The sequence below is a fragment of the Neodiprion lecontei genome, chromosome 1 (genome assembly GCF_021901455.1).
Source record: "Neodiprion lecontei isolate iyNeoLeco1 chromosome 1, iyNeoLeco1.1, whole genome shotgun sequence".
Taxonomy (NCBI): Eukaryota; Metazoa; Arthropoda; class Insecta; order Hymenoptera; family Diprionidae; genus Neodiprion; species Neodiprion lecontei.
This window is the reverse complement of record NC_060260.1, coordinates 4,891,800-4,916,101: the sequence shown is the minus strand read 5'-3', so window position 1 is coordinate 4,916,101 and position 24,302 is coordinate 4,891,800. Positions and strand designations below refer to the sequence as shown.

Sequence of the window (24,302 nt, the reverse complement as noted above, 5' to 3'; positions counted from 1 at the left end):
GCTGAAACTTCGAGTGGGAGAGAGTTTAACGTGAACAATGATTAGAATTACATTATACCATTTCTTCTTTAGGATTCATTGGCTGCTTCTTTGTCTCCTGCTGCTTCTTTGTCTACTTCTTCTTCGTCTTCTTCTTCTTCTGTCATCCTCTTCTTAGCGCTATTTGCCGACCGGGTTGGTGGCCACATAATATACTTCCTACACACCAGAAAGTCGCAACAAAGATTGATCACCAACAGATCCTGAAACCGCTGTCAATTTTGTTACATACATCACACTAATCAGCGAAAATTGTGGAAAATTGTGGAAAACCGACGGAAAAATTGAATTTTTCTTCTATTTCGAATAAAAGAATCAGATGACGCAAGACACAAACATTTATCAAGAACGATCGTCATCGAATGAAATGTTACGAAATTTATTTTCCACCCATTTCCGCTGCAGTGAAATTCATTTTACAGTTTATTAATTATAATTACAAATTGTCATTCGAGTCGAAAATGGAACATCATGTATATTTTTTACATCAGTACCTTATAATAGACGTAAAAACGTGTTTTAACAACAAGCTTTAAACTAAAATGATATCACGTGACGATGATAACAATAATAATTCTGTTAAAATGTTAAAAATATAGTCATATTTTTATCTAGCACCGAGTCCAAGGTAGGATTATAGAAGATAGATACAATGATTCAACTACACAAAATTAGATGTTGTAGAGTCGATTTATAACGTCAGTTTACCCAGCGCGCATCATACGTAGGTATATCGCTTGCATAATTTGTGCAAGACGCGAGTTTACCCGCCGCTAAGAAAATTGTTATGCAAAGATTATACAAGACGAAGAACGATCTGATCTAAATCAACAAAGCGTTGAACAGGAATCCACGGAAGCGGATAAATCAGAACCAGATTTATACGAGCAATCCGGTAATCTTTGCCCTAGTTTAGTTTTACACGTGAAAAGCCGTACAAGGTTGCTTGATGTTCTCGTCTACGTGGCATGCGTATTGTTCTGTATCTGTAAGATCTGTAACCGTTTTTGGCCTCTGATAGCCCAGTAAATGACAAATACATTAAAAGAACGTGTGAAAATTGAACGCCAAATGAACTGACATGAGGACGAGTACTGACTGTATGTGAAAACCATACAACAACGACGACGCCGAGACGTAGCAAGAAATCTAAGTGCCAGAAAGAAATATGGCTGCTTGGCCAACCTACGCGTATGTACATCAACGTCGCGTATATACTTTAATAATTTCATTACGCGTTCTTGACGCTAAACAACTCACAAGTCTGCGGGATGAATTAAAGATACTATATTGTCACAGATCACGTTACACACACACGTACGCACAGAGACACGGATATCGTATATTACATAGCGAATCACGCTCGGATCTATTTTCATATCGCGAAAAATTGTACCCCTTCCCGATTACGAAACGAATGCTGCACGTTTCCATGTTCTACATCTTCGATGGACGAGAAAAAAAAATTATGATATATAATACGGGTATTGATTTGATACCGATAAAAAATGTTGTATTTATAAATTTGATATTTTGAGAATCCCACCCGCTCAAGGTCTCCTATAGGTGCGAGAAATTCGTTTATAGATAACCGACGATTGTAAAATTGTTAATTTGCTTGTCTCCTTTTTTTATTCAACAAATAGCGACACGTCTCGCGTGTCGCCGCGCCTTAAATAAGTACAATTAAAATTATAATTCCCTATCTCGCAAATTGACGACGATCTGATTTTCCTCGATTTCCAGATTGCCTGAAAGTCTTGGAGCGATCGACTTGTCTTCGTCCACTTGGATTCGCGTTCATATTCTTGAAGTGACCGTAGCCGCCGCCCCCCTGTCTCTTCCTAGGTCTGGAATCCTTGCTTATTCCAACTTCTGCGAGGTTTTTTTTTATCGTTAAGAAAATTATACGTATGGATTTTTCTACCCGACTTGACAAACGAAATGAATAGGATGTAAAAAAAAAAAATATTTTGCAGTGAAAGAAACGATCTTCACACCCTCCTAGCTGGGGTGAAAACTTTGAATTGTAAGATTTTTCAGTAAATTCTCATCACGTTACATGCGCTCCAAAATGGTATGATTAGAAAAGGATACTCAGGTCAACGGCAGGCGGTACGATGAATCCAAACGATTTACCAACTTTGGATAAATCCAAGGTCTCAACGTCGAAAATCTGCTTCAGATGATGCGAATCGTACGCCCGTACGTAAGCTTTGAAGGCCTCCTTAGCGGAGGTGTTCAAAAAGTAGTTCTTTGATATTAATTTTTCGAGCTAAAAACAAAGAAAAACAATCCACGTTTGCAGCGTTTAAATTTTCAAATACGAAGCAATATATTCAAGCAGTAATTCTCTGTAGACGAAAAAATACGAAGAAAGAAATTCCGTAGCAAACCAAAAACAAGAAGTGAGAGACAAAGAGAGAGAGGGAGAGAGAGAGAGAGAGGAAAGCAATGGAGAAGAGATCGACACCCCCCGGCTCGATTAATCAGCACGAAACTTGCAAAGACATGGTGGATTAACTCGCTATAGCGAGCTGATTATTCATAAGAATAAAAAATTATTGCTACATAGCGCACAGAGCCGAGAAAGGTAAAATCATCGGATCCCAGTAGCCATGGCCAAGACGCAGATTCCAATCTGCCTCTGCAACCCGCGCGCAGATTCTGGATTGGTTACGACCGCTCAAGAAGGGAGTGGCACATGATTCACTCGCGTGGGCGCGATTTCCCTCCCCTCTTGCTCCTCGCCTTTCCCTCCTTTACCCTCCCAGCCTCCTCCTCCTCGAGTCACGATCTTTTCTCAAGGAAGACGAACACATCGGTAGCCGAAAGAAACGTCTTTGTGTAAACGCTGGCAGAGAGAAAGAGAGAGAAGATTTTTTTTCCTCCTCTTCCACCGTATCGCAGATCAGAAATTAAATTACGAAAAGTAATGTTCTCTCTCTGTTATTATTCTACGGCCGCGAAACGCCGTTCCCGAAAAAGCACCCTCGCAAATTTCAACTCACATTTATAACAGAATACGAGTACATTGGTTTATTCTGCATTTCTTCACTGCCAATTTGTACATATATGAGTGTTTATTTTCGAGTTTCCTGATATTTTAAGCACCGAAACTTTGCCCTGATATTTAATGTTAGATGGTCTGCAGATTTCACTAATTCCTAAAATTTTACCGAATTTTCTGGATTTTTCGATATATTCTAATTGGACCGCCTCAATACAAAGGCTTGAATTGTTATAGGATGCGTTTTATATTCAGCTGGCTTAGGAGACGAATTATGTGATGAGTTTGATGCTTTCAACATAATTTTATTCACCTTTTCCTATAGCTTCTTCGGTTTCTATGTATAAAAACCCTGAAACAGCGATATCGTTAACCCCTAAAGCTTTAATCTCGTTATGATCATGACCGGGTTAAACCATTTGCCCGGGAATGGTCATAAAGTAAATATATAACAATTAACGAGAAACGCAAAAAGCTTCTTACGAGCAATTGCCGTCTCCACCACCAAGTTTTTGTGCTAGAAACCGTTTTTTCTACCTCCGGAGACTGTTCGGTCGATATTCATTGCAACTGACAATTATCGCGTATCAAATACGTAATTTATGTCTCAAGAGAGTTTTCTCAGGCTTTCGAAATCATCCTCCATGGAGCGAAATTTAGATTTGAACAAGGTTAGAACCTTGTAAAACCTATAGATTATTCATATCCATATATATCTAGTAAAGGAAACATTTGTCAATAAAAATCGCGCTTTATTTCAAATAGATGCATATCTAAGTATATACTTTCACCAGGCAAAGTAGGTGATCATCTTTCACAACTTCGAATTCGTCAACGACTCGGTTTTAAGCTTGGCGGGTTTTTAAATTAAAATCAGCAGCTTATTGCGACAAGACGCTACTCCCACACGCGAAAAAGGTAAATTTGTTCTATACATAATGTAAGAATCTTGACAGGTAAATATTTCGCCAATTCTTGTGTGTTCAATTTTCGCACTAGCGATAGAAAAATACATGCGTATGAAAAAAATTTGCCAAATTATTAAAAATACGAGGAACTCAGTTTCCAGTTTTAACTTGTTCAATTATTTTCTACAGACTTTATTTGAATTCTTGCCGCAATAACAATGTACATAATTGCCAATTTATTGCGGTAAATTGGTTCACTGTAAGACATAGATACATTCATTCGCACGTACAAGTATTCGTGAAAACACAAGTACGCTGGCAAAGCTCCACACATGCTGGCATACGCGTACTGGTCACATCTATGCTTAGATTACGAATAGAACAGACGTTGATAATAAAAGAAGGCAGACGGCCAGATACGGGATAAAAACTGTTCGGTCGGGTATAAGGATTGTATTAGGTCGAGTAAAAACACGGTCTTCGCATCTGGTGTAGCGTACTTTCAGAGTTCTGGAACCTATTAATCGAATTAATTTATCGCCAATAAAATAAAGAAAGAAAATTTCCAAGTTAATTATGATTGATCTCTGAACTTCGAATTACGTTCGATAAAATGACTCGTCCAAGATCGCGTACCTTCCGCTATAGTTTTCCTCTCACGCGTGAAATCGGAAAGCGGTTTGCTGTATCCCCTAAAGGTTTTCTTATTTATGGAAGTAAATGCTAAGAATAGATTTCCGGGTCTCGGGTAAAGTATGTGTAGGTACTGAAAATCTTAAAGAGCAGGGAGAGCCGGAGGAAGAGGAACGCTGGAGTGCGTGGGCTTATGTAGCCAAGGCGAAGGTATTTATAACGCGATTTTGAGCAACTTTCGACCAGCGCCAGACCGATCTGCCTGGAATCACAAACCTCGACGCGCACAACTCACGCATCGCGTTCAAACTAGATATCGTTGTTATTAATGACATCTGGAAATGACCTAATGAAGGACTAATTACACGTTTAATAATGTTTTTCCAACAAATATTGCTCGGACGCTTTAAAACTTTGACTACTCGCAGTACACAAGCAAATTTCCTTTTTTTCACAATTGTTCTTGGGCTGTTATAATAACTATTGATCAAATTATAATCTTGGCATTTTTCCGAGTTCGATTGTCAGCTGAGCATTTCCCTTCAGATCATTTTTCACTCCGATCCTAATCAACAATGAACACGCGCATGTATGAAATTTCGATGCAATACCCAGAAGATGGGTCAAAATAATATTTGAGTATCGAATAAAATCATCAAGTATTTTCAGTATATTTAATTTCTTCTATATTTTATCCCTTTATGCATATTTTTTCCTGAACTTTTTGGAACGTAGTAAGAAACTTTTGATAATTTGTAATGACTGTAAGACTCATGCTGATCTGACTTTGAGCTTACAGAAGCGCTGCATGCAATGTAAAGAAACGCTGCACCGTCGCTGCTATTTCTTATTATTATTAGATTATGTGTCACATTACTGGCAAATTTTCAGTCAACAATACGACGCAATATGAAAAGAAAATTTAGTCTAGTTGGCAAGTGATTCTGGATACATTTCGAGCGATGCTAACTCATCGCTCATTGGTAAGCAGATATAAACATCTATATAAAGTATTCGATTTGTTAATCAATAAGTAATACTCACTTGTAACTGTATATCGGCGATCTTGTTCCACGAGAACTCGAATTCATTAACGGGAATTCGTGCCTGCTTCAGGTAACGCAGAAATCCTAATTCTTCTGGTCGCAAAACCATCAAGGCGTGACCACTGCTGCCTTCTCCACGTGCTGTTCTTCCAACTCTGTGTATATATTCCTGAAGAGAAGAGAACAATACAAGCATAAAAAAATGTAACTGATTGTCTGATAGTTTCTGCGTAAATCTGAGAATGCAAATTGTACCTTAGGATCATCCGGCGGATCATATTGCACGATCCAATCAACATCAGGAATGTCAAGACCACGAGCTGCAACGTCGGTACATAGAAGAATACCAGTGGATGCGTTACAAAATTGGAAGAACGTTGTGGTGCGTTTAGTTTGCTTTTGCTTTCCCTAAAAGAGAGTAATAAAAGAATCTATATGAGGCTGGGTGATGAATAAAGGAATATATTGTGCAGGAAATAAAATTGCAGAGCGTACTTACGTGTATGCTCATCACCGGTAGGTCGATATAATTCAATAGTTCATGGTAATATTTGACGGACATGCAGGAGCTGAAGAATACCATAACCTTCTTCTTCCGATTCTTCTTAAGGAAGGTAAACAGAAGCAGAAAACGTTTCTCACTTGGACACACAACATAACCTTGTTCCAAACCCTCGACGGTTGCCTTTTCTTTTTCGTCATCCACCCCCACATATATCGGCTCTTTTTTGAGAGCTAAGGTAGTCAAAGCTTCCGTTTTCTGAGACTGTGTCGCGCTGAATAACATCGTCTGTCTTCTTTCTGTAACAGAGAAATTCAGATGAAATAAGACGTTGAAGAATATTCCTAGAAAGTAATGTTAGAAAAGAAATACACATGAGAGTAATTTCTCCAAGTTGCAATGCATGTAAACTGTACAACTAATTAGATTTTTATCCAGCATTCTATACAATGCAAATACTGATAAAAAGAAAAGCTACTCACTGGGCAGAATATTGATAATCTGTTTCAATTCTTCTTCGAAACCAATATCCAGTATACGATCAGCCTCATCGATAATTAGGCACTGAAGATTTTTATACAAAAAATCAGGAGTGTTTTGAAGGTGATCCAACAATCGGCCAGGTGTAGCTACCACGATGTTTATACCCTTAGAAAGTTTCTGTGCCTCAGTTTTCCTATTTGCGCCTCCCATCAGCAAGCCATAAGTGTGATGATGGTGCTTCATGAGCTCCTTGAGAACGCCAAAGGTCTGCATAGACAACTCACGTGTCGGGGATATTATAATGCAGCCGGTGCCTAAAATAAAAAATTTCCCAATTTCTATCTACTGAAAGATTTGTATTTGGATATATTTCTGCAGACTAACCATTTCGTGGCATGAACTTTAGTTTGTAGATGAGTTCGACAGCTGGTATTAAAAATGCTAGTGTTTTTCCAGAGCCTGTTTTTGCAGCCCCAACAAGATCTCGTCCTTCAATTAGGGCAGGAATTGATCGGGCTTGAATTTCAGTCATGTTAGCAAAACCCATATCTTCAATTGCCTTCAGGGTATTCTCACATACTTTGTCTTTTAGGGATGAGAACGCAGCATTGTTCATTATTTCCAAACCTACGGCGGATCCAGGTACTGAAAATCATAAAATGGAACTTTCAACGATGAGAAAAATATACCTATACTCTGTTATAAATTTGAGGCTCACATATTTTTGCCACATCGCACGGCGTAGCTTCCTCCTCCAACTCTTCTTCTCCGCTGTCATTATCACTTTCATCTTCATTGTTTTCAGTGTGTTCTAACTTCGCTGGCTTCTTCTTTTTCTCTGAAAATTCGTATCAGTCATTGTATATACTACATCAACACTGTAAATTCTGAAAATATCACTATTGTAGATTTGACTCACGTTTCACTGAAATATCATCAGGCAGATGCCGTTTAACTCCGTGCCCATTCACAACTATGTCTTCATTGCTGTTATCAGATTTCTCTGCAAAGCCTGAACATTTGGAAAATAACCGAAATTTTAGTAGTATGACTTAAGCTTACTTATTAATAATTCATGAATGTTATACTTTAATAGTTATTAACTAACTCTATTAATTATATTGAATGTAAAAGTCAAAATTTATTTTCAACTAACCATTATTTGGCCGTTTTCCAGGTTTTACTTTACGCACAGATTTTTTGGGTGCCTGAAATAACAGTCTCATTATCAATTATTCAAACACTATAATATCAAGGCATTAATTTTTATCCCAATGTATTGACGATGAAATGAAACTAAGATATTTTATAGGTTAGGACAAATATTGCCGAAGAGAATATTCGATTGTGGGGTTCCAGGATGTTGAAACAGTGAGATACCTGATTAGTAAATGTATTTATCACTTATATATGAAAGCAATGATAGGCTCAACATTTTCAAACAATGGTAAGGAAAGTTCTAAGTATTTGACGCCTTGGAGGTTAGATTATGTCACGAAAAGAATTGAATTTATAATTGAATTGCCGAATAATATTGTTCGTTCTTACCATTTAGCACTTCTTTATAATAGTATTTATGCAACAAGAACGTTATAACCCAATAATGCTGTATAATATACTGCAAGTCTAGCAAATATATTCAATTTATAACCCACGCTCCATCGACAAACACATGGCGAGCATGGTACTGCATGGTACAGTTAGGAAAATCAAGCCAGTCAAGCATTAAGTATACAGTATCACCTAGTAACGTATGAACTGAACTCCCTCAGTTCCCTTCGCGGCGGCTGCCTCAGAGCGGTGAAATTGAATTTGACTGTAGAGTACAACGCAGAACATATGAGTTTTTTTTAACAACCGCCGATAAAAATAGGCGAATTAATTGACTTATCATTCACTTTATAGGATATGTTTTTTAGACGACTGTGTTTAAATGTGTCTTCAACTGAAGAAAAACTAGTATTTGTCATAGCGAAAATTGAATAAAAATTCATAACTCGATTGCCAATAATATACCTAACTCAACATGTACCACCTAAAAGAAAGGTATTGCTGGTATTGTGCAAGCATCTAGTTATTGTTGAAGTTTAACTGAACAAACTTAGGGTGATACATGAGGATTTATGAAACTGACACTGATCGAAATGGAGAACCGATAGACAAAAAAGCTATAAGTTTATAAAATAACAATATTATTACTATTAATAACAAGAAGTCAGTTAGACATTACAAGCGAATCTACTAATATGAGGCTGCAATTATTAATTGTAATATAGCACCTATTATAATATAATGAAAAATATATTTGTTTATTTCTTGTGCAACTTAATAGGTAAAAATACAATATCAGGCTCACACAGCATCTGCTCATAACTTTTTGCAACTGGCTTCATGTTTTTGTAGCCTATACGGATAAAACTTGCGATGGCAAAGCTTACATGGAAGCAGCTGGGCATAGTGTTCTTCCAAATTCACCACCGGTGCATTAAAATCTGAAATAAATTCAGTTTCATTTAATACAACTCCAGTATAATAAATTCGTTGGAGTTGACTATAGTTTACCTTCTGGCGGCAGTATTGGTTTTTCTTCAACCTCGTCTTTTGGAGAAGAAATAGGTGCGGCTGATAGTTCGAGTCGAAAACTTTGAGGTGATCCTGTGATGGGCGTACGAGGCAACTGCCGTGTGGGCTTCATTGGATCAATTAAAAGTTCCACCTATAAAAAAAAGATGAAAAATGAAACATTAACAGCTTAATAATATGTAGACTATTTCAGTAATTATCGTGTAGTCATAAATTTTTTTCTTACGTCATCATCAGAATCTTCTCGAGTTTGTGACTTTCCAGAATTTTTTTTAGTCTTTTTTCCTGCATTGTTTGTTCTTGTTGTATTTGAGTGAGACCTATCACCTAGTGGTGAGACAGACGAATCGGATGTGTAGCTTAAATTTTTTTTGGCATCAGCCAAGTAAAACGTGGTATTTAATTTGAGACTGTCTAATGGAACTTCGTCTTTGTATGCCGAAGGGGTATCTGGACTGAAAATACTCTTTGTTGCTTTTTCAATATTCTTATAAGTTTTATTCGATGCACCCACAGTGCCATTCATAACCCTCGTTTGGTGATCTTTGAGTGTAAGTACAGACAAATTATTGAAAACATGGTCTGCCACACCAGTCAATGTGTCCTGAACATTTGGATTCGGGATATTTTCTTTGTTCGATTCCTGTAAATTTATCAATATCATGTAAATGAAATCGAAAAGGTATCTGTATTTATAACTATTTCAATCTTCTTCAACTAAAATGTTTCAAAAATATTTCAAAAATATTTCACATAGGATTGTTTAAAAGTCTGCAATGAAATAGCCAAGTATGATTGAAATTTAAAACAGGATTTTATTTGAAAATTTAATTCCACCTTGTTCTGGCATTTAGCATGAGTGCACTTGCAAAATTCCCCACAAGGAATGTCTTTTTTCACGCAACCACAAATTTTGCTTATACATTTTCCTTTGCAACTACATCCTTTCCCAAGTATTTTATTTATTTGTGGACTCGCTATTGTTGCACCAATCTGCTGTTCCTTAGTTTCGGGATTTAACTGTGAACTGGGTACTACAGCTGCTAGACTATGTCCCTGTTCTTTATCAAGCACGGGGAAATTATCATGTCGTCTTCCATTTGGCAATTGGGTTTTCATTAAACGGTCAACCGTTTGTTTCAGTAATTGTACTTCTTCTTGCAATTCTATTACTTGAACTGAAGTTTTATCTGGACTTGTTTGAGTGCTCGCATCCTGTGCGCTGAAATTCAATTGCAACATTGCATGCAATTAATGACATTCAGTGGCAAATGGAGCAATGATATACCATACAACAATTAGTTATAATTGTGACAGAAATGTTAATAGAAAATTATAGAGCAGTAAAATCACGAAGCTTGTGCAATCTCTTTTTCAAATTATCATTACAATATGATGAAGCTGTCTCAGAGAAGTTGGGTGGATTCTGTTTAAGATGGAAAACAATTCGAATAAATTATCCGTCAAGCGATCCAGTAACGTGATGTAATAAATGCAAAATTGAATTCTGCGAAGGCGGTTAGTCAGAAAAATTTGGATCCAGCACTTACACATCTTGTTGAGTAGCGTTCTTACGTGTCCGCTTACTACGTCCAGCCATTCTAATACAAAATATTCTGTAAGGCTTCTAACTAATAAAATCTCTAACTCTCGGGCAGCTCGGGTTCCTTGTTCTCTTTCTTCTTTGCTAACAAAGCACGTCCACTGACATCCACTCGAACTGGTTTCAGTTCATTACAGTTCGACCGTTGACAACTAAATATCACGTTTAAATTTGAGTCATGAAATTATCAATATCATAGGTAGAAAAGCAATGGGTAGAAAAACTACGGCAGAGAGCAGCGGCGATGTGCACACCAGTTTACGCCCATGAATGTGAAATACGTGCAGTCGGATCATATCAATTTCCGATGCAAGAGATGACCCCAGCACTACGAGCGGCGCTATCGGCACTACAAACTTCGACAAGAATGTGTCCCACCTTTGCCACTGGAAAGAATACGCGGCAATGTCTCCACCCCCCCCCCCTTTCTTCCTGGATAGATGAAATACACTAAATTTTAATTTCCGTTTAATTTGAATAATCAGTGTTTTATGAGCCACGATGCATTCAATTTTAGAAAATTGATTCAGAAGTTTCACTATTAAAAATACCATTTGATAAATACTGTTCTTTCTCAGATTTGCCAGTTTTGTGAGTGGAGAATCACTATCAATAATTCTTGAGCGATACACCCATCTACGTACCTTTGTAACTAATCGGTCAAAATTGCGCGACAGCGTGAAGATGTTGACAAGATTTTGAATACACGTGTTGCCACCCTAACCCTAATTTAACCTAACCCAACGTCGTCGCAATATTTGAACCCGTCCAATCTATCAGTAATAATGTACAGTATAAGCAAATCTGATATGATTTAAAAATATGTGAGTAAAAATACGAGCATATTACTGGACAATTTAAGCTCTTCAGAATGTCGCACAGTAAAATATTTTCGGGAAACCGTGCGTTAGGCTACGTCAGTAACCACATTCCTGTAGTCACAAGGTACATTCAAAGAAGAAAAGAAAATTTAATAGTAACATGCGTTGGAAAAGCATTTCACACTTACGGATGTTCCCATTTCACACTTTTGAGTGTGTCAGGTGTACATGACGGAGAAATAACTTGCATGACGGCGGATGCCTACCACATTTACACAGCGAGTGATAATAAGATATACGCATGGCGTCGTGGGTCAGAACTTAAGCACACGTACAAAGGACATGAATGTCCTATTCATATATTGCACCCGTTCGGACCCCACCTTATATCGATTGACGAGGACAGTAACCTGAAGCTGTGGGATATCAGATCGGAAGAAAATGTGCTGGAACTGAATTTTGCCAATAGCATTTTTCAGATCACAACAATTGTACATCCGAGCACGTACATAAATAAAATATTACTTGGTAGTGAACAGGGACAGCTTCAGATATGGAATTTGAAGAGTGCGAAAATGATTTACACTTTCAAGGGTTGGAGCTCACCAGTTAGTGTCTTGGAACAAGCCCCGGCAGTTGATGTGATAGCCATCGGCTTGGCAAATGGGAAAATTGTTCTGCACAACATAAAGTATGATGAATCTATTGTGGAATTTATCCAGGATTGGGGGCTGGTAACTTCCATTGCCTTTAGAAGCGACGGACATCCCATTATGGCTACGGGAAGTCTGGCAGGTCACGTGGTATTCTGGAATCTGGAACAAAGAAAGGTAGATTGTCAATTATTGAATGCTCATTTTGGGGCGGTAACTGGTTTAAACAGCCTACCAAATGAGCCTTTAATCGTCACCTCATCGCCGGATAATTCTCTTAAACTGTGGATATTTGACCTGGCTGATGGAGGAGCAAGGCTTTTGAGAATTCGCGAGGGCCATGCAGAACCACCAACTTTCATTAGATTCCACGGCAGTAATGGGCATAACATCCTGAGCGCCGGAGGCGATTCCTCGCTCAGAATATTTTCCACAATAACAGAAACGTATAATAAAAGCCTTGGAAGAGCATCATTCAACAGGAAAGCGTCTAAGAAGAAAAGCAGAGCTGTAGAAGATCCTCTGATCATGCCTCCAATCACACTTTTCACTTCGGAATCGACGAGGGAAAAGGATTGGGATAACGTAGCTGCGTTGCACCTCGGCCTTGGTGTTGTTACTACGTGGTCTTACGACAAAATAAAAATGGGAGAGCTTAAGTTATTGCCGGATAGATTTAAGCATAATCCAAGTGCCACAGCTACCAGCCTTTGCATTACACATTGTGGTAATTTCGTCATAATTGGGTACAGCACTGGCCATGTAGACAGATTTAACATACAATCAGGAATATATAGAGCCACATATGGTGGTGAAAATGGAGGGCATACAGCTCCAGTCAGCGGTGTTGCCGTTGATACGTTGAATCAGTTTGTAATCACAGCTGGACGTGATGCTACAATCAAATTTTGGTCGTTTAAACAAACTAAAGGTAAGCAGAATAACAGCATTAATTACTCAGCAAGATAATAACAATAAGTTATCTTATTATTCTCTTAATTTAATTTTAGATTCTTCGCCACGCACTGTGATTGAAGTAAAGGAACCAGTGGAATGGCTTCGAACTCATGCAGAGACGTCACTTATTGCTTTAGCACTTGAGGATCTGAGTATCATACTTATAGATTTAGATACTCGACGTTTGGTTCGACATTTTAACGGTCACACTAGCCGCATCACAGATGCAACATTTAGTCCTGATGCGCGATGGTTGATAACTGCTTCTATGGACTGTACAATTCGGACTTGGGATATTCCCTCTGCTCAGCTCATAGACATTTTTAGTGTACGAGATCAGTACTATCATCACTTTATCATAACTAAATACTTATAATCTCTTAACTTTACTCGATATTTAATGCAATTTATTTCACTTTTATTTTTCTAGGTTGAAGAAGCTTGCACATCTTTACACTTTTCCCCTACCGGCGAATACCTTGCTACATCACACGTTTGTAATCTCGGAATTTACTTGTGGTCTAACCGAACCCTCTACTCTCATGTATCGTTAACATCAATACCATCAGATCTAAGTGGGCCAGTATTGGCACTACCAGGTTCTGCTCCAGAACCGAACCAGTTGTCTGTAGATTCTGAAGATCGAGATGGTGGTGAAAATGTCGAATTTGTCTCACCGGAACAAATCCACTCTAAGCTAATCACGATGTCATCTTTAGCTAACTCAAGATGGCAAAATTTACTAAACATAGACATTGTGAAAAAAAGAAACAAGCCAAAAGAGGCTCCAAAAGCTCCACCAGCTGCTCCTTTTTTCCTACCTACAATCCCGTCACTAGAAGTACAGTTTGATTTAGGAGAAGCAACCGACAAAGATCAAGCGAGCAAATTATTAACACCAACGAATTTTGATAGTCTTACAGTATTTGGCAAATTGTTACAACTTTCTAGTGAGACGGATGACTTTTCGGAAGTTATCGAAAGGTTCAAATCTCTTGGACCCAGCGCCATTGATTTTGAAATACAATCTTTGGCATTACACTCCGGAGGATCGATTGTAATAATGTTACAATTTTTAAAAATGATACGCTCAATGATGAAAAGTAAAAAAGATTTCGAACTCGCTCAAGCATATCTTGGAGCATTTTTAAAGTCACACGGTGAAACGATAGCTGCAGACCAACAGTTGCGCGAGTATTTGCCAAAAGTACAAAAAGCGCAATTAGCGAGTTGGACAACCTTAAGGGATAACTTATTCTATAATCTCAGTGTCGTGCAGCATTTGAAAAGAGTGTAAGGTAATGATGTACATACAATATACATATTTTCTTATTTTTACTGTTGAAACACCATCTCAACGCCAGTTGATAGAATAAAATACATACAATCTAAAATGCCACCAGATGTTTTATAGTCTCCCTTCCATCAAAATTTCACCTAGTTTAATTAGTACCATTTTCAACTGATTCTTCAATATCAATTGAGTAACAAGTCGAATTTGTTTCTTTTGTTAAAGAAACAGTAAAAGTTTTGTAGAAGAATACCAATTTTATTCCACAGAACACTTCTGTAGATTTACACAGTATGCACAATTTGACTTTATTCATCCCATAATAACAGTTTCGAACTTAAAAAGTTACAAATCATTCTGTTCACAACAATAATAAAGACACTACTTAATTATTTTAGGTAAACTATAATTATCAGTAAATTGGTTCCATTAATATAAACAGGGATAAAAAAATGAGAATTAATTTCATGTTGGAAGTAATATGGTTAGGGATGGCAAATTTTTTCAATATATAGTACGAATCTGCTAACCAGAAAGATATTATAAAATTAGTGATTGAGCAAAAAAAAATAAAAATAAACAAAATGTTCCAGTCACAGTGTGTTACAAATATGAAATATAGTCTTAGAAAATGCATGTTTTTTACTCTCTATAAGATAGAAAGCTCTGCAGCTGTCCTATAATATCTGGTTCTAGCGGCAAGTCCTCAATATAGTCTTTAAATGTGGTGGTAATTCTATAAATACTGCGCTTAATCGTACTTATTAAGCACATCATCATTTGCCTTATCTCTTTGTCGTCACTCTGTGATTTTTTCACAAATATATTAGCCTTGTGTAATTTATCCAAAGCTTCCTTTAGTGATAATAAAGTTCTGATGATCGTTGGCAAGTCTTGTTGTATTACCCCATACTGATCCTCTTTAAGGGAAATCACAATCAACGAAGAAATACCTTCCGCAGCCCATATAACCGGTTGAGCATTCCTGAATATATAACGTATCTTTTCTTCCAAAGTCTCTTCAAATACGTATCTGATCATGGGCACTGATAATAGGTATGTTATGAATTCCTGTCGTTTACTCCTAAGAAACTGAGTGATGAACAGATCTCCGTTAGAGTTTTGTTTAGGCAGAGGAGGGATCGTAGAGTCCAAATTTGGCGCAAGGAGTCTAGCAGCAGTCAAATTTCTCATTTTGTAAGGGTAAGACGTTTCGGACAACTTTCCAGATGTTGATGTATTAGTTGGCCCAGATAACAACTTGTGATTTGTAGCACATGCTTGGTTGACTTCTAGAGTAAAACTGTTCAACAGCCCCATGCATTTTACAGCTATACTATTCCAGTTGCATGGACGACCGCCTGGAGTACTGAGAGTGAATAATATCGATCTGCGTGGCTTCTCTTTCTGCGCCAGCGTAACCAAGTCGTAGTAGGCCAAATGTTGTATGATAGGTACTTGGTCGGTGGCCAATGCGTCCGCAAGACACATACCAGAGGATTGATCGGCAAATAAGCTTTGCTGTTCAATGTCAAAAACCATCCTTTGTGTCAGATGAGCTTCGAATGACAAATGCATCGTGTATGTTGTTAGGAGGAAGAGAGTGGTGAATAGCCAGGTATAAAAGAACAGAGATATGTTTAGCAGTCCGTAAAGTGTGTCCAGCGGTACATCCTTCATTTTTATAGAGAAAATAGAAAGCACAGTTTCTCTGCAGTATCCTCCATCGATATAGTAAAAGAATATGAAGCATAGAACAGGTGACAAGGCGTTCATTGCAGCGTGTGGTAGAAGGTATCCAATTCCACCTTTGATTTGAGAGAACTTCGATCGGGGCACAATGGGGAACTGTAGATGTGTCGTATGAAAATTTGATTTGACAAAGAAGTAAAAGCCGATCCAAAAGCCGCCGAGCAGTAGGAAAAAGTTTTCTTCAACGAGGCATGTTTCTTCTCCGTCGCAATTAACGGTCAGCAAACCAAGGCGTTCATCCTGCAGGGATAAATGAAGCCAGACTAGCACGCCACCGACTAATATGTGCAATCCTCCAACAAGCAAATTGTGTGGTTTGAACATGTTACAGACGATCGAGAATCTGCTTTTTCGATAGACGGGAGGTGTTAAGTAATCCTTACTGCATATCACACCCTGCAGGAATATCACCGTGGCTAAAATAAGGAAGTAACTCCAAGTCCGGAAGCACGTTACTGCATTCCACGTATTTATGATCCATGTCAGCGGATGCATTATTCGGAAATTTACTATCAGTATGACGAAGGTCATAAATATAAATTGTACACAGACGCTGGTCACTATGGCCATAAACATTCTCCATATTAAATGTTCCTTGCATTTAGCGCTGGTCGAAAGTTCCGAAGTCATCGTAACCTCTTAATATTCAATTCTCTGCTTGGCACTGGGCTCAAAGTAACGTAACATAAATCGCAGCTTTTACGAACGGCCTTTCACGCAGCATAGACATTTTTCAATTGTTCATCGTCAAACGGTACATAATACTTATTCCACATTAAATTATTGGAGAAACGTAGCACGTTACAAACATTACGAAAATTTTGTACTACCGGCAATTTTCATGCATACAGCGACCGGCGACGTGACGTCGCGCGTGACGCGGAGAGATAATAAAAGGTGTTTCAACTTAATTTTTCCCGGTAAAAACGTTGACAAGCGTCGATTATACGGCACATAGCGTTCGGATCTACTACGACAAAAATGGTCAGAAGCATACATCCAGATCAGTGCTCTCTACATTTTGTAGGTAGCGTTTATCAATGCATCAAATACATCTAACTACACCAACCAGTGGCATCAACTATATAGGTGACCGAGGGTAGCTTAATCGTATTGCAAAATATTTAACAAATCGATTTTATTACACTTCCCAGTGAAAAAACCTTGGAAATTATGTTAAAATGCCATTGAAAATTCTCCAACAGCACGTCATTTGTAAACAAGAACGTATTTAAATAAACTAACGACATTCTAAAAATTCGAAAAGCATGTACACATACCTTGTATTTTCAGGTTCCTATTTTTGTGTCGAATAACGCACTGTGATTTAATATTTCCTCCACTACGCGCATTGATCACCGAACATCACTTTCGTAAAATTCACTCACTTGAATCACAACGTACTCACTGAATAATTTTTAAAAAATTACGCGACGTTCGTCTGCGATGTTCCCCGAGCGCCGGCCAAACGTGAAATGACCCAAATGACGTACGCGAGGCGCGCTAGCGTTTGTTTCGGTATTATTCGCGCTGTAACCGCTGTATTAACGACCGAATTTCACATATCAGAGAATGGTGTATGACGGTTTGCCAGTTACTGCTTCGCTGACAGATTTAAAAATTTGGGAATGAAAAATAAAAAAATCATTTTGCAAATTCATATCTAGCTACCCAGCTTTTCTGCTGCAACCTCGGAATGTCTGTCTTTTCAACGAGAAATTAAATAATAAATTAATTCTGCGTTCAAAAACAGACCAAACGGGCAACTGGAACGTCTCAGTACTTTAACAATTTTATTATTCACTTATCATTCACAAGAATTTGAAGCGATCAAAGTAGAGACAAAAAACTGAGCAATTATTGAGCAATTACGTACAGAATAATACAACGGTGTGAGTAGCCTATAAGGTTTAGAATTATTTTAGCGGCGGCTGGTTTTTTCGTTCTCTAGGTAATTTGTGCAACAGTTAAATTGTCCAACTGCCAATCTGACTGTGGGGAAAGAAAATTACTTGAAAAGAAATTGTTCCAAGTCCTGTCACAATTAAGCCGCTGAGGAGAGGTGGAAGAATAACATTGTTTTGTCAGATTGTGTTCAAATATCAATTGTATTCTATTCCGGAATCCGAAATTTCATTTTTCGCGCAATTGTTGTATCGAGTAGCATTTATCAGGTATTACGTATACGTATGTACAAAAAACATTTGCGACTCCATACCGAGTAGCGGTACGATTTATCAAACATGAAAAACTTTAAGCTTCCTAGACAGTGCTTACATTGCTTAAGATGGGGTTATGTATATACTATAATAATAAGCTACAAGAGATAAAACTAACTTATGCTAACCATACCATTTATTTTTTCATAAATTAAAAATATTAGGAGTTTATAACAGAACAGAATATTACGAAGATTTCATATTAAATTTCAAAATATCACATAATTAATCATTGAGATTTGAAAAAAAAAAAATCGAGACATGAATTATGGTAGTACGCGATAATTAACGAAGTTGCCAACAAGATCGTGCCAAATGAGCATATCAATCAAAATACAACTGAATAAAACTAATATTTAATTTTATAAAATAGTACATTTTTTTATCATTATTTACTAGGCGTGCATTAGCGGGTGTAGGAAATTTATTTATCTGCTGGACTTGGTGTGTTATACTCTGGATTGAATCGAAAAAAGTGTAACATTTGTACTGTGTGAGTAACAAATTTAAATTCAAATTTGTGGATGAATTTTAGATGTGCTAATGCATTTAATAGACAAAAAAAATCAAAGATGATGATACAACTATCCTCTCTCCATTATGGTACAGATTAATTACCGTACTTTCACAAATCTTGCGGTTTCAAGTATTCCTAAAGGTATCAAGTTCCTTTGTATGATTGCATGATCATTTATGAAAGGGAATGAAAAATAATAAATGAATTTTTTTAAATCTGTTTCCTACTTCTTCAATGTCTTCGCAATGGAAGTCAAGATTAGTAGTAATTATTAGTTTTGTATAATGTAGTTACTCAGCACCCTTCACAGGCAAAGGAGAGTGAGATTAGGGCGATAAAACAGCATATGCCCTGCATATACGTCTCAACGACCAGTGTTTCGTATTCATAATTATTTATATTTAAATACATATTAATGATAAACCTTGAAAAGATGAGAAATTGACTTAGCAGGTTTTTAAGATTAGGGAACATTCAAAATCAAACAGTTTAAATATACTTTGAATATCTCGATTAACAATTAATTTGCTGAAGAAGCCGATGAAACTAGTCTGTAATATTCCATTGCTCTGGAAGAAGGCGGTTCTATTGGAATTAAAACATTATGAAATGAGGTAAAAAATTCCATGGTGGAAAGCTTGAAATCACAAATGAAGAATAGGCATAGAAAATTTATTTCGGCAGCACATGATTACTCACGTAAGATCAAAGATCTTATACTGAGAACTCAGAATAACTCTTTCGATTGTTTCTTAGTACGATGAATCATGAGAATAAAGGACATACCTAGCTCAGAAATGAAAATACTCTTTAAAAAGAAAAACTCTTTATCAAATCATCCGATTGTTTAGTACTCACTATCAGTTATCATCAGGCTGAAAACTTTAGAATACTGAAAATCTAGTAAACAATGAAAAAATATCTATTGATCACAAGGACATAATAATTACAGTCAACAGTTACAGCCAGCTCCAGAGTGAACTCTCTCCAATGCCTGTGATAATCCTAGAAAACATCGCTAATGAATTTATCAATATACTCAATCGTTGGTTAGTTGAGGACAAATTGGCGAGTTTCACGGAGTTTGTTCTTTGCCGTTGGCTTCCTGGGATTTCATTACATCAGGGAGATCAGGTGGTAACGAGTAAGGTGTCATTTCAAGAGGTTCAAACTGACCCCCTTCTTGGCGTAGGGCTAAAGCAACCAGAGCAGGGCATTGTGCTTTTGCCACTGCCGACGTCATTCCGTAATCCGACAAAAATTTGTTATCGGACATGATGACATTGTCTTTGCTGTAGAGTTGTTGATTCGCCGGAGCAATCTTCAGTATACCTAAAATTGGTTTAGAGTAGCTTAAACAACAGTTGGTGATCTGCTGGAGAGGCGAATTAATTCAGCTTTACGAAATACACGTTTAGAAAGTATCGAAGTCACCACAGATTTGCAGATATATGCAAATGACTTAAGCATCATCGAATAGGATTTGAAAAGATTATTTCAACAACTGATTCAGACACTCACCGACAAGGTCCATACATGAGATCATAATGGTTGAAAATATATTTCAGCTCACCTTCTATGATCTTTTTTAATTCAAGAACGGTAGTGTTGTCTTTAGCGTCTGTGAAAATCGTCGTTTTCTTTCGCCTGATCATGAGGAATACGTCCTGAAAAGAGGTATACATTATTTTTGAGGTTATGTACGGGCGTGATGACAGAGCGAGTTTAAAATAATTACAAGAACATGTAATTCGAGGTATCGGTGAATTCTTACCATTTTCGAATTTGATTACGCCTAGTTACGGCACTGCTGCTTATTTAATTAAATTACAAGTATCTCTTGGAAATAATGTGTTTATTTCCAAGTCCCAAGGTTACAGTCATACAACTAAGAACGCTAATCCTGACTCCAGTTTCCAAACACTGACGTGAGATCTCGCTCTTCATTCGTCAACATTCTATTAAGCACCCTGCGATTGGCTCCTGAGGATTAGCATCAGCCAATAAGGCGGCGGAGGGCTCAGGGACAAGTTTAACCGTTTCTCGCAAGCTACGTAACAAACGGTAATTTGTTTTACAAATTGACAAAAGATTTGATTGTATTATTGGTTTAATATACTTATAATTCCTAATCGATTGATTCAATATTTAATTCACCTACTTGTGACCTGGCTGAAAGATTTTTGATCAATACTTGTTTGGTACTAACCTGCGGTATTAGGTTTTACCTGCGTTCTCCTGTAATCCTTATAATCTTGCGGGTAAAAAACTTGTCCTTTCGGTTTCAAAATTTTCATTTTCGCCGATGAGCTGAATAGCGAACCGGTATTACGATTAATAATTAAAATTCATGTTTAATATAATTTATATATGCTTATAATTTGGTTTTGCTCCGTACTGGATGAAAGAATATATTACTATACCAAAAGAATTGAATATGAATTATTTTAATTTTTTTTAAACACATACTTTGCCATCATCCTGTTGCTTGCAAAACTAATTATGCAGCAGATATGTTTTATATTTGTATAGTGGATATTTATTACTTCGCAGGGGAGCAAAATTCCCACTCAAGCTTGCATCAGTCAACGAAAGAAATTTGGAGAAATGGGTAGAGACGTATTTTTTTTTTTTTTTTTTAATTGGGATATTCCAAATTTAGCATAACTCAATTCGTTTACATTAGGTAGGAAATAACTCCAGAAATTTCAAGTACATCCACTTCTCGCGCATGAAATGAATTGACTTTGGAATTCAACTACAAGTACCGAAAGATATGGGAAATAAAAACTGCAAAAAAGTTTCTTGCTCTCGATATACTCTATTTTTTGAAATATCCCATCTATATGAATTTCAACAGGAAAGCTAAAGTTTTATGGAAATTCGTCCGCAATTTTCGAATTCTTTCTATTCGTATTATAATTAATCAATTCCGTGACAACCTTCAAATTATTTTTTTAAATCAATTGAAGCAGATTTACGACCAGAGAGTTGGTGAATATGTAAAGGATAATATATACGCATATTTAAACGTTGAAAAATCGTTCATTTTCATGGTATTATTGTGGTGTGCATACAAGTGTAATCATTTATGATTCCGAAATCACCGAGGAACGCTAAATAAAAAATTATTGTAGAAACCAACAACATAAAAGAATACATTCATCATAAGCTTTCTCATTAGTTTTTATAATTTTTTACAATAACATATAATTACAACATAATTTGCAGGTTGACTAGAGTTAAAATATCCATTATATATCTATGATTGTACGATTGTCATTTGTTCTTGATCCATTAATTTAAACAATGGAACAACTAATCTGGTCAGTCGTATAGTAGTCCTATTTTAAATAAACGTGTTGAGTTAAATAATGGGCAGGACATAAATACTATGTAAATAATATTAATATATAAATAAATTTCGATCAATTTAGCATCAATGAAAATTCGTATATAGGTTCAAATATTCAATCGCGTCTAACTGCCAATGCTTCGCATTATTTTCAGTGGTTGTAATTAAAAAAATAAAAAGTTGAAAGGAACAAAGTTATCCTCAAACACATGTCTAAACTAATGAATTGGTACCCAGTTTGTGAATGATTTCAAGCGAGCGAGAATAAAATAGATAATTTCAGGCGAAAAATATCCGTAGTGATTATCGGCATGAAAATATTTTGAAATACGAAGGTACAATTTACTAGGTAAAATACGGATTACTCTGCGGCGTCGTCCAATAAAATAACCAAGTTTGCAGATGATCGGTATAACTTGAAACAGCGAAAACTTGGCGATAGTAATAAAACCAGTTTATCTAGCCATAGAAGGAGTAAAATATAGGCGGATAGACTGGAAACGGCTGCATGGCGGTGCGAGGGCGAGATAAATATTTAATCCTCGTCGATTTTGGTGATGAAAGGTGCAATTGAACTGGCATCTTCACAGTCAGGAATGAGTTTTCCTTTGAACTTGACACAGGTGTCAGCGCAGAGCTGTCCCTCGAAGTAAGCGCCGAACATCTTCTTGCACTGGGCGCAGTTCCTTATGCAGACGCCTGTTCAACGAACAAGTTTCACAGTTTAAATTTATGTAAATCATTGTATACATATGAATGCGTACATAGAAAAACGTGATAAGTAACGCAAATTTACATTAATGAATAAATCTGTGAAGATACTCCGCGGCGGGAATATCTCAACTTTCTTCACCGACTAATACGCGTAGGATGGCCAACCGGTCGTCTTTACACGTTGTGCAAGTTAATCTCAACTTAATTTAAGGCAAATTAAATGCAAGTATTTACAAACCAATGCGGTTGGAGGTGCCGGTCGACGCTGCTATGGCAATCACAGCGAGCACGACAAGGAAGAGAATAGTAACACGGGTCTGGTTCTTCATATCTGCAACAAAGACCTATAGGCGGCGGGCTTTAATGAGATCAGGATCGACGTTTATGAGAAAAAAGTAGATGAGAGAAAAAAAAAAAATAAAAATTGGTCTTTTCGAACCAGCGTTAAGTTTCAGTCTTAGATATCGAACACGTGGACTAGTAGATGAAGTAAGCCGATTAAATAGAATTACCAAAAATATTTTGACTCCTATATCCGACTTCGGGCGAACTCTCTTATTCACCGCTAATCTTCAATATTTACGCTCCTATAATTCTATCTCTATAAAGTTAAAGTTAATGAAAGTCATGCGAAAAAATGTATACATATAGTATCATGAGAACTTATTTTCAATGTAAAGATTATTTCTCGCTAATTGTGAGGCGACAATTTGCCGAAGAAAATAAGCTTGATAAGTAAAACTGGATGTAATATTGAATCGAAGTAAATTTCAAAAATTATCTCACAATATTTTTATTAAATCTCGCATCCGAGCGACATATTCACCTATATCCCTCACTTCACTGTGAAATGTTCAGTGCAGGCTTGAAAATTTTCTATTTCCTTGAAATTTAACTACGAGTTCAGACAGAGTGAAGTAAACACGATGAACGGCTTCTCGGAGTAACGCTACTCGCGCAAGTAACTCTGCTTATTATAAGATCTCGGAATCGGTCAGGTACCACCAAAAGGTCCGGTTACAATTTGTCAAAACGGGGCATGAATATATATGCGCGCGACTATTCCGTGGTCAGCTTCCTGTAGAGGTGTGAAGAAAAAAAGAAACATAAACAAATAATCGAAGAAGAAAAAGAGAAATAAATATGCATTGATACATGTTAAATGCGTCTACTAATTAGTAATCCGAATATCCACTGCCGGGAAGATTGCCGAAGG

The 24,302-nt window shown here is 37.0% G+C and overlaps 5 protein-coding genes and 1 long non-coding RNA gene across 6 annotated transcripts in view; 2 read left to right on the top strand and 4 right to left on the bottom strand.

Annotated features, from left to right (window-relative positions):
* Positions 1-8,323, bottom strand: part of LOC107226344 (probable ATP-dependent RNA helicase pitchoune) — a 36,602-nt gene extending 28,279 nt beyond the window's left edge. The window contains exons 1-11 of the mRNA XM_015667128.2: positions 8,170-8,323; positions 7,778-7,829; positions 7,541-7,633; positions 7,340-7,459; positions 7,006-7,266; positions 6,621-6,935; positions 6,136-6,437; positions 5,892-6,044; positions 5,635-5,805; positions 2,137-2,314; positions 59-1,914 (exon numbers count right to left, since the gene is read on the bottom strand). Coding sequence (XP_015522614.1) covers positions 1,742-1,914; positions 2,137-2,314; positions 5,635-5,805; positions 5,892-6,044; positions 6,136-6,437; positions 6,621-6,935; positions 7,006-7,266; positions 7,340-7,459; positions 7,541-7,633; positions 7,778-7,829; positions 8,170-8,172 — 1,821 coding nt within the window. The 5' untranslated portion in view covers positions 8,173-8,323 and the 3' untranslated portion in view covers positions 59-1,741. The remainder of the gene's footprint in view (positions 1-58; positions 1,915-2,136; positions 2,315-5,634; positions 5,806-5,891; positions 6,045-6,135; positions 6,438-6,620; positions 6,936-7,005; positions 7,267-7,339; positions 7,460-7,540; positions 7,634-7,777; positions 7,830-8,169) is intronic.
* Positions 5,365-5,844, top strand: LOC124296642. The gene is made up of 2 exons (XR_006906420.1): positions 5,365-5,573; positions 5,707-5,844. It is a non-coding gene; the product is annotated as an uncharacterized LOC124296642 (long non-coding RNA).
* Positions 8,324-8,855: 532 nt separating the features above from the next.
* Positions 8,856-10,959, bottom strand: LOC107226345. The gene is made up of 5 exons (XM_015667129.2): positions 10,755-10,959; positions 10,042-10,426; positions 9,431-9,847; positions 9,184-9,337; positions 8,856-9,113 (listed from the first exon to the last, which is right to left on the bottom strand). The coding sequence occupies exons 1-5, from the start codon at positions 10,802-10,804 to the stop codon at positions 8,989-8,991; spliced, it is 1,131 nt and encodes a 376-aa protein (XP_015522615.1). The 5' UTR covers positions 10,805-10,959; the 3' UTR covers positions 8,856-8,988.
* Positions 10,960-11,354: 395 nt separating this feature from the next.
* Positions 11,355-14,632, top strand: LOC107226343 (WD repeat-containing protein 36). Its single transcript, XM_015667126.2, has 3 exons — positions 11,355-13,212; positions 13,292-13,566; positions 13,669-14,632. The coding sequence occupies exons 1-3, from the start codon at positions 11,679-11,681 to the stop codon at positions 14,533-14,535; spliced, it is 2,676 nt and encodes an 891-aa protein (XP_015522612.1). The 5' UTR covers positions 11,355-11,678; the 3' UTR covers positions 14,536-14,632.
* Positions 14,622-17,221, bottom strand: LOC107226328 (nucleoporin NDC1). Its single transcript, XM_015667107.2, has one exon. It carries the CDS (start codon positions 16,909-16,911, stop codon positions 15,172-15,174), a length of 1,740 nt encoding a protein of 579 aa, XP_015522593.1. The 5' UTR covers positions 16,912-17,221; the 3' UTR covers positions 14,622-15,171.
* Positions 17,222-18,370: 1,149 nt separating this feature from the next.
* On the bottom strand, positions 18,371-20,953 carry LOC107226360 (elongin-B). The gene is made up of 3 exons (XM_015667153.2): positions 20,792-20,953; positions 20,591-20,684; positions 18,371-20,349 (listed from the first exon to the last, which is right to left on the bottom strand). Exons 1-3 carry the CDS (start codon positions 20,792-20,794, stop codon positions 20,093-20,095), a joined length of 354 nt encoding a protein of 117 aa, XP_015522639.1. The 5' UTR covers positions 20,795-20,953; the 3' UTR covers positions 18,371-20,092.
* Between the last annotated feature and the right edge of the window lie 3,349 nt (positions 20,954-24,302).

Excerpts from the sequence above, each read along its gene's own strand:
- LOC107226345 (XM_015667129.2), bottom strand. The coding sequence starts at position 10,804 with ATGGCTGGACGTAGTAAGCGGACACGTAAGAACGCTACTCAACAAGAT. Across the intron at positions 9,848-10,041 it reads ATGCTAAATGCCAGAACAAG|GAATCGAACAAAGAAAATAT; the intron begins GTGGAATTAAAT and ends ATAAATTTACAG. Across the intron at positions 9,114-9,183 it reads ACCAATACTGCCGCCAGAAG|ATTTTAATGCACCGGTGGTG; the intron begins GTAAACTATAGT and ends AATTTATTTCAG.
- LOC107226343 (XM_015667126.2), top strand. The coding sequence starts at position 11,679 with ATGTCGCACAGTAAAATATTTTCGGGAAACCGTGCGTTAGGCTACGTC. Across the intron at positions 13,213-13,291 it reads GTCGTTTAAACAAACTAAAG|ATTCTTCGCCACGCACTGTG; the intron begins GTAAGCAGAATA and ends ATTTAATTTTAG. Across the intron at positions 13,567-13,668 it reads AGCTCATAGACATTTTTAGT|GTTGAAGAAGCTTGCACATC; the intron begins GTACGAGATCAG and ends TTATTTTTCTAG.
- LOC107226328 (XM_015667107.2), bottom strand. The coding sequence starts at position 16,911 with ATGACTTCGGAACTTTCGACCAGCGCTAAATGCAAGGAACATTTAATA.
- LOC107226360 (XM_015667153.2), bottom strand. Across the intron at positions 20,350-20,590 it reads ATTAAAAAAGATCATAGAAG|GTATACTGAAGATTGCTCCG; the intron begins GTGAGCTGAAAT and ends AACCAATTTTAG.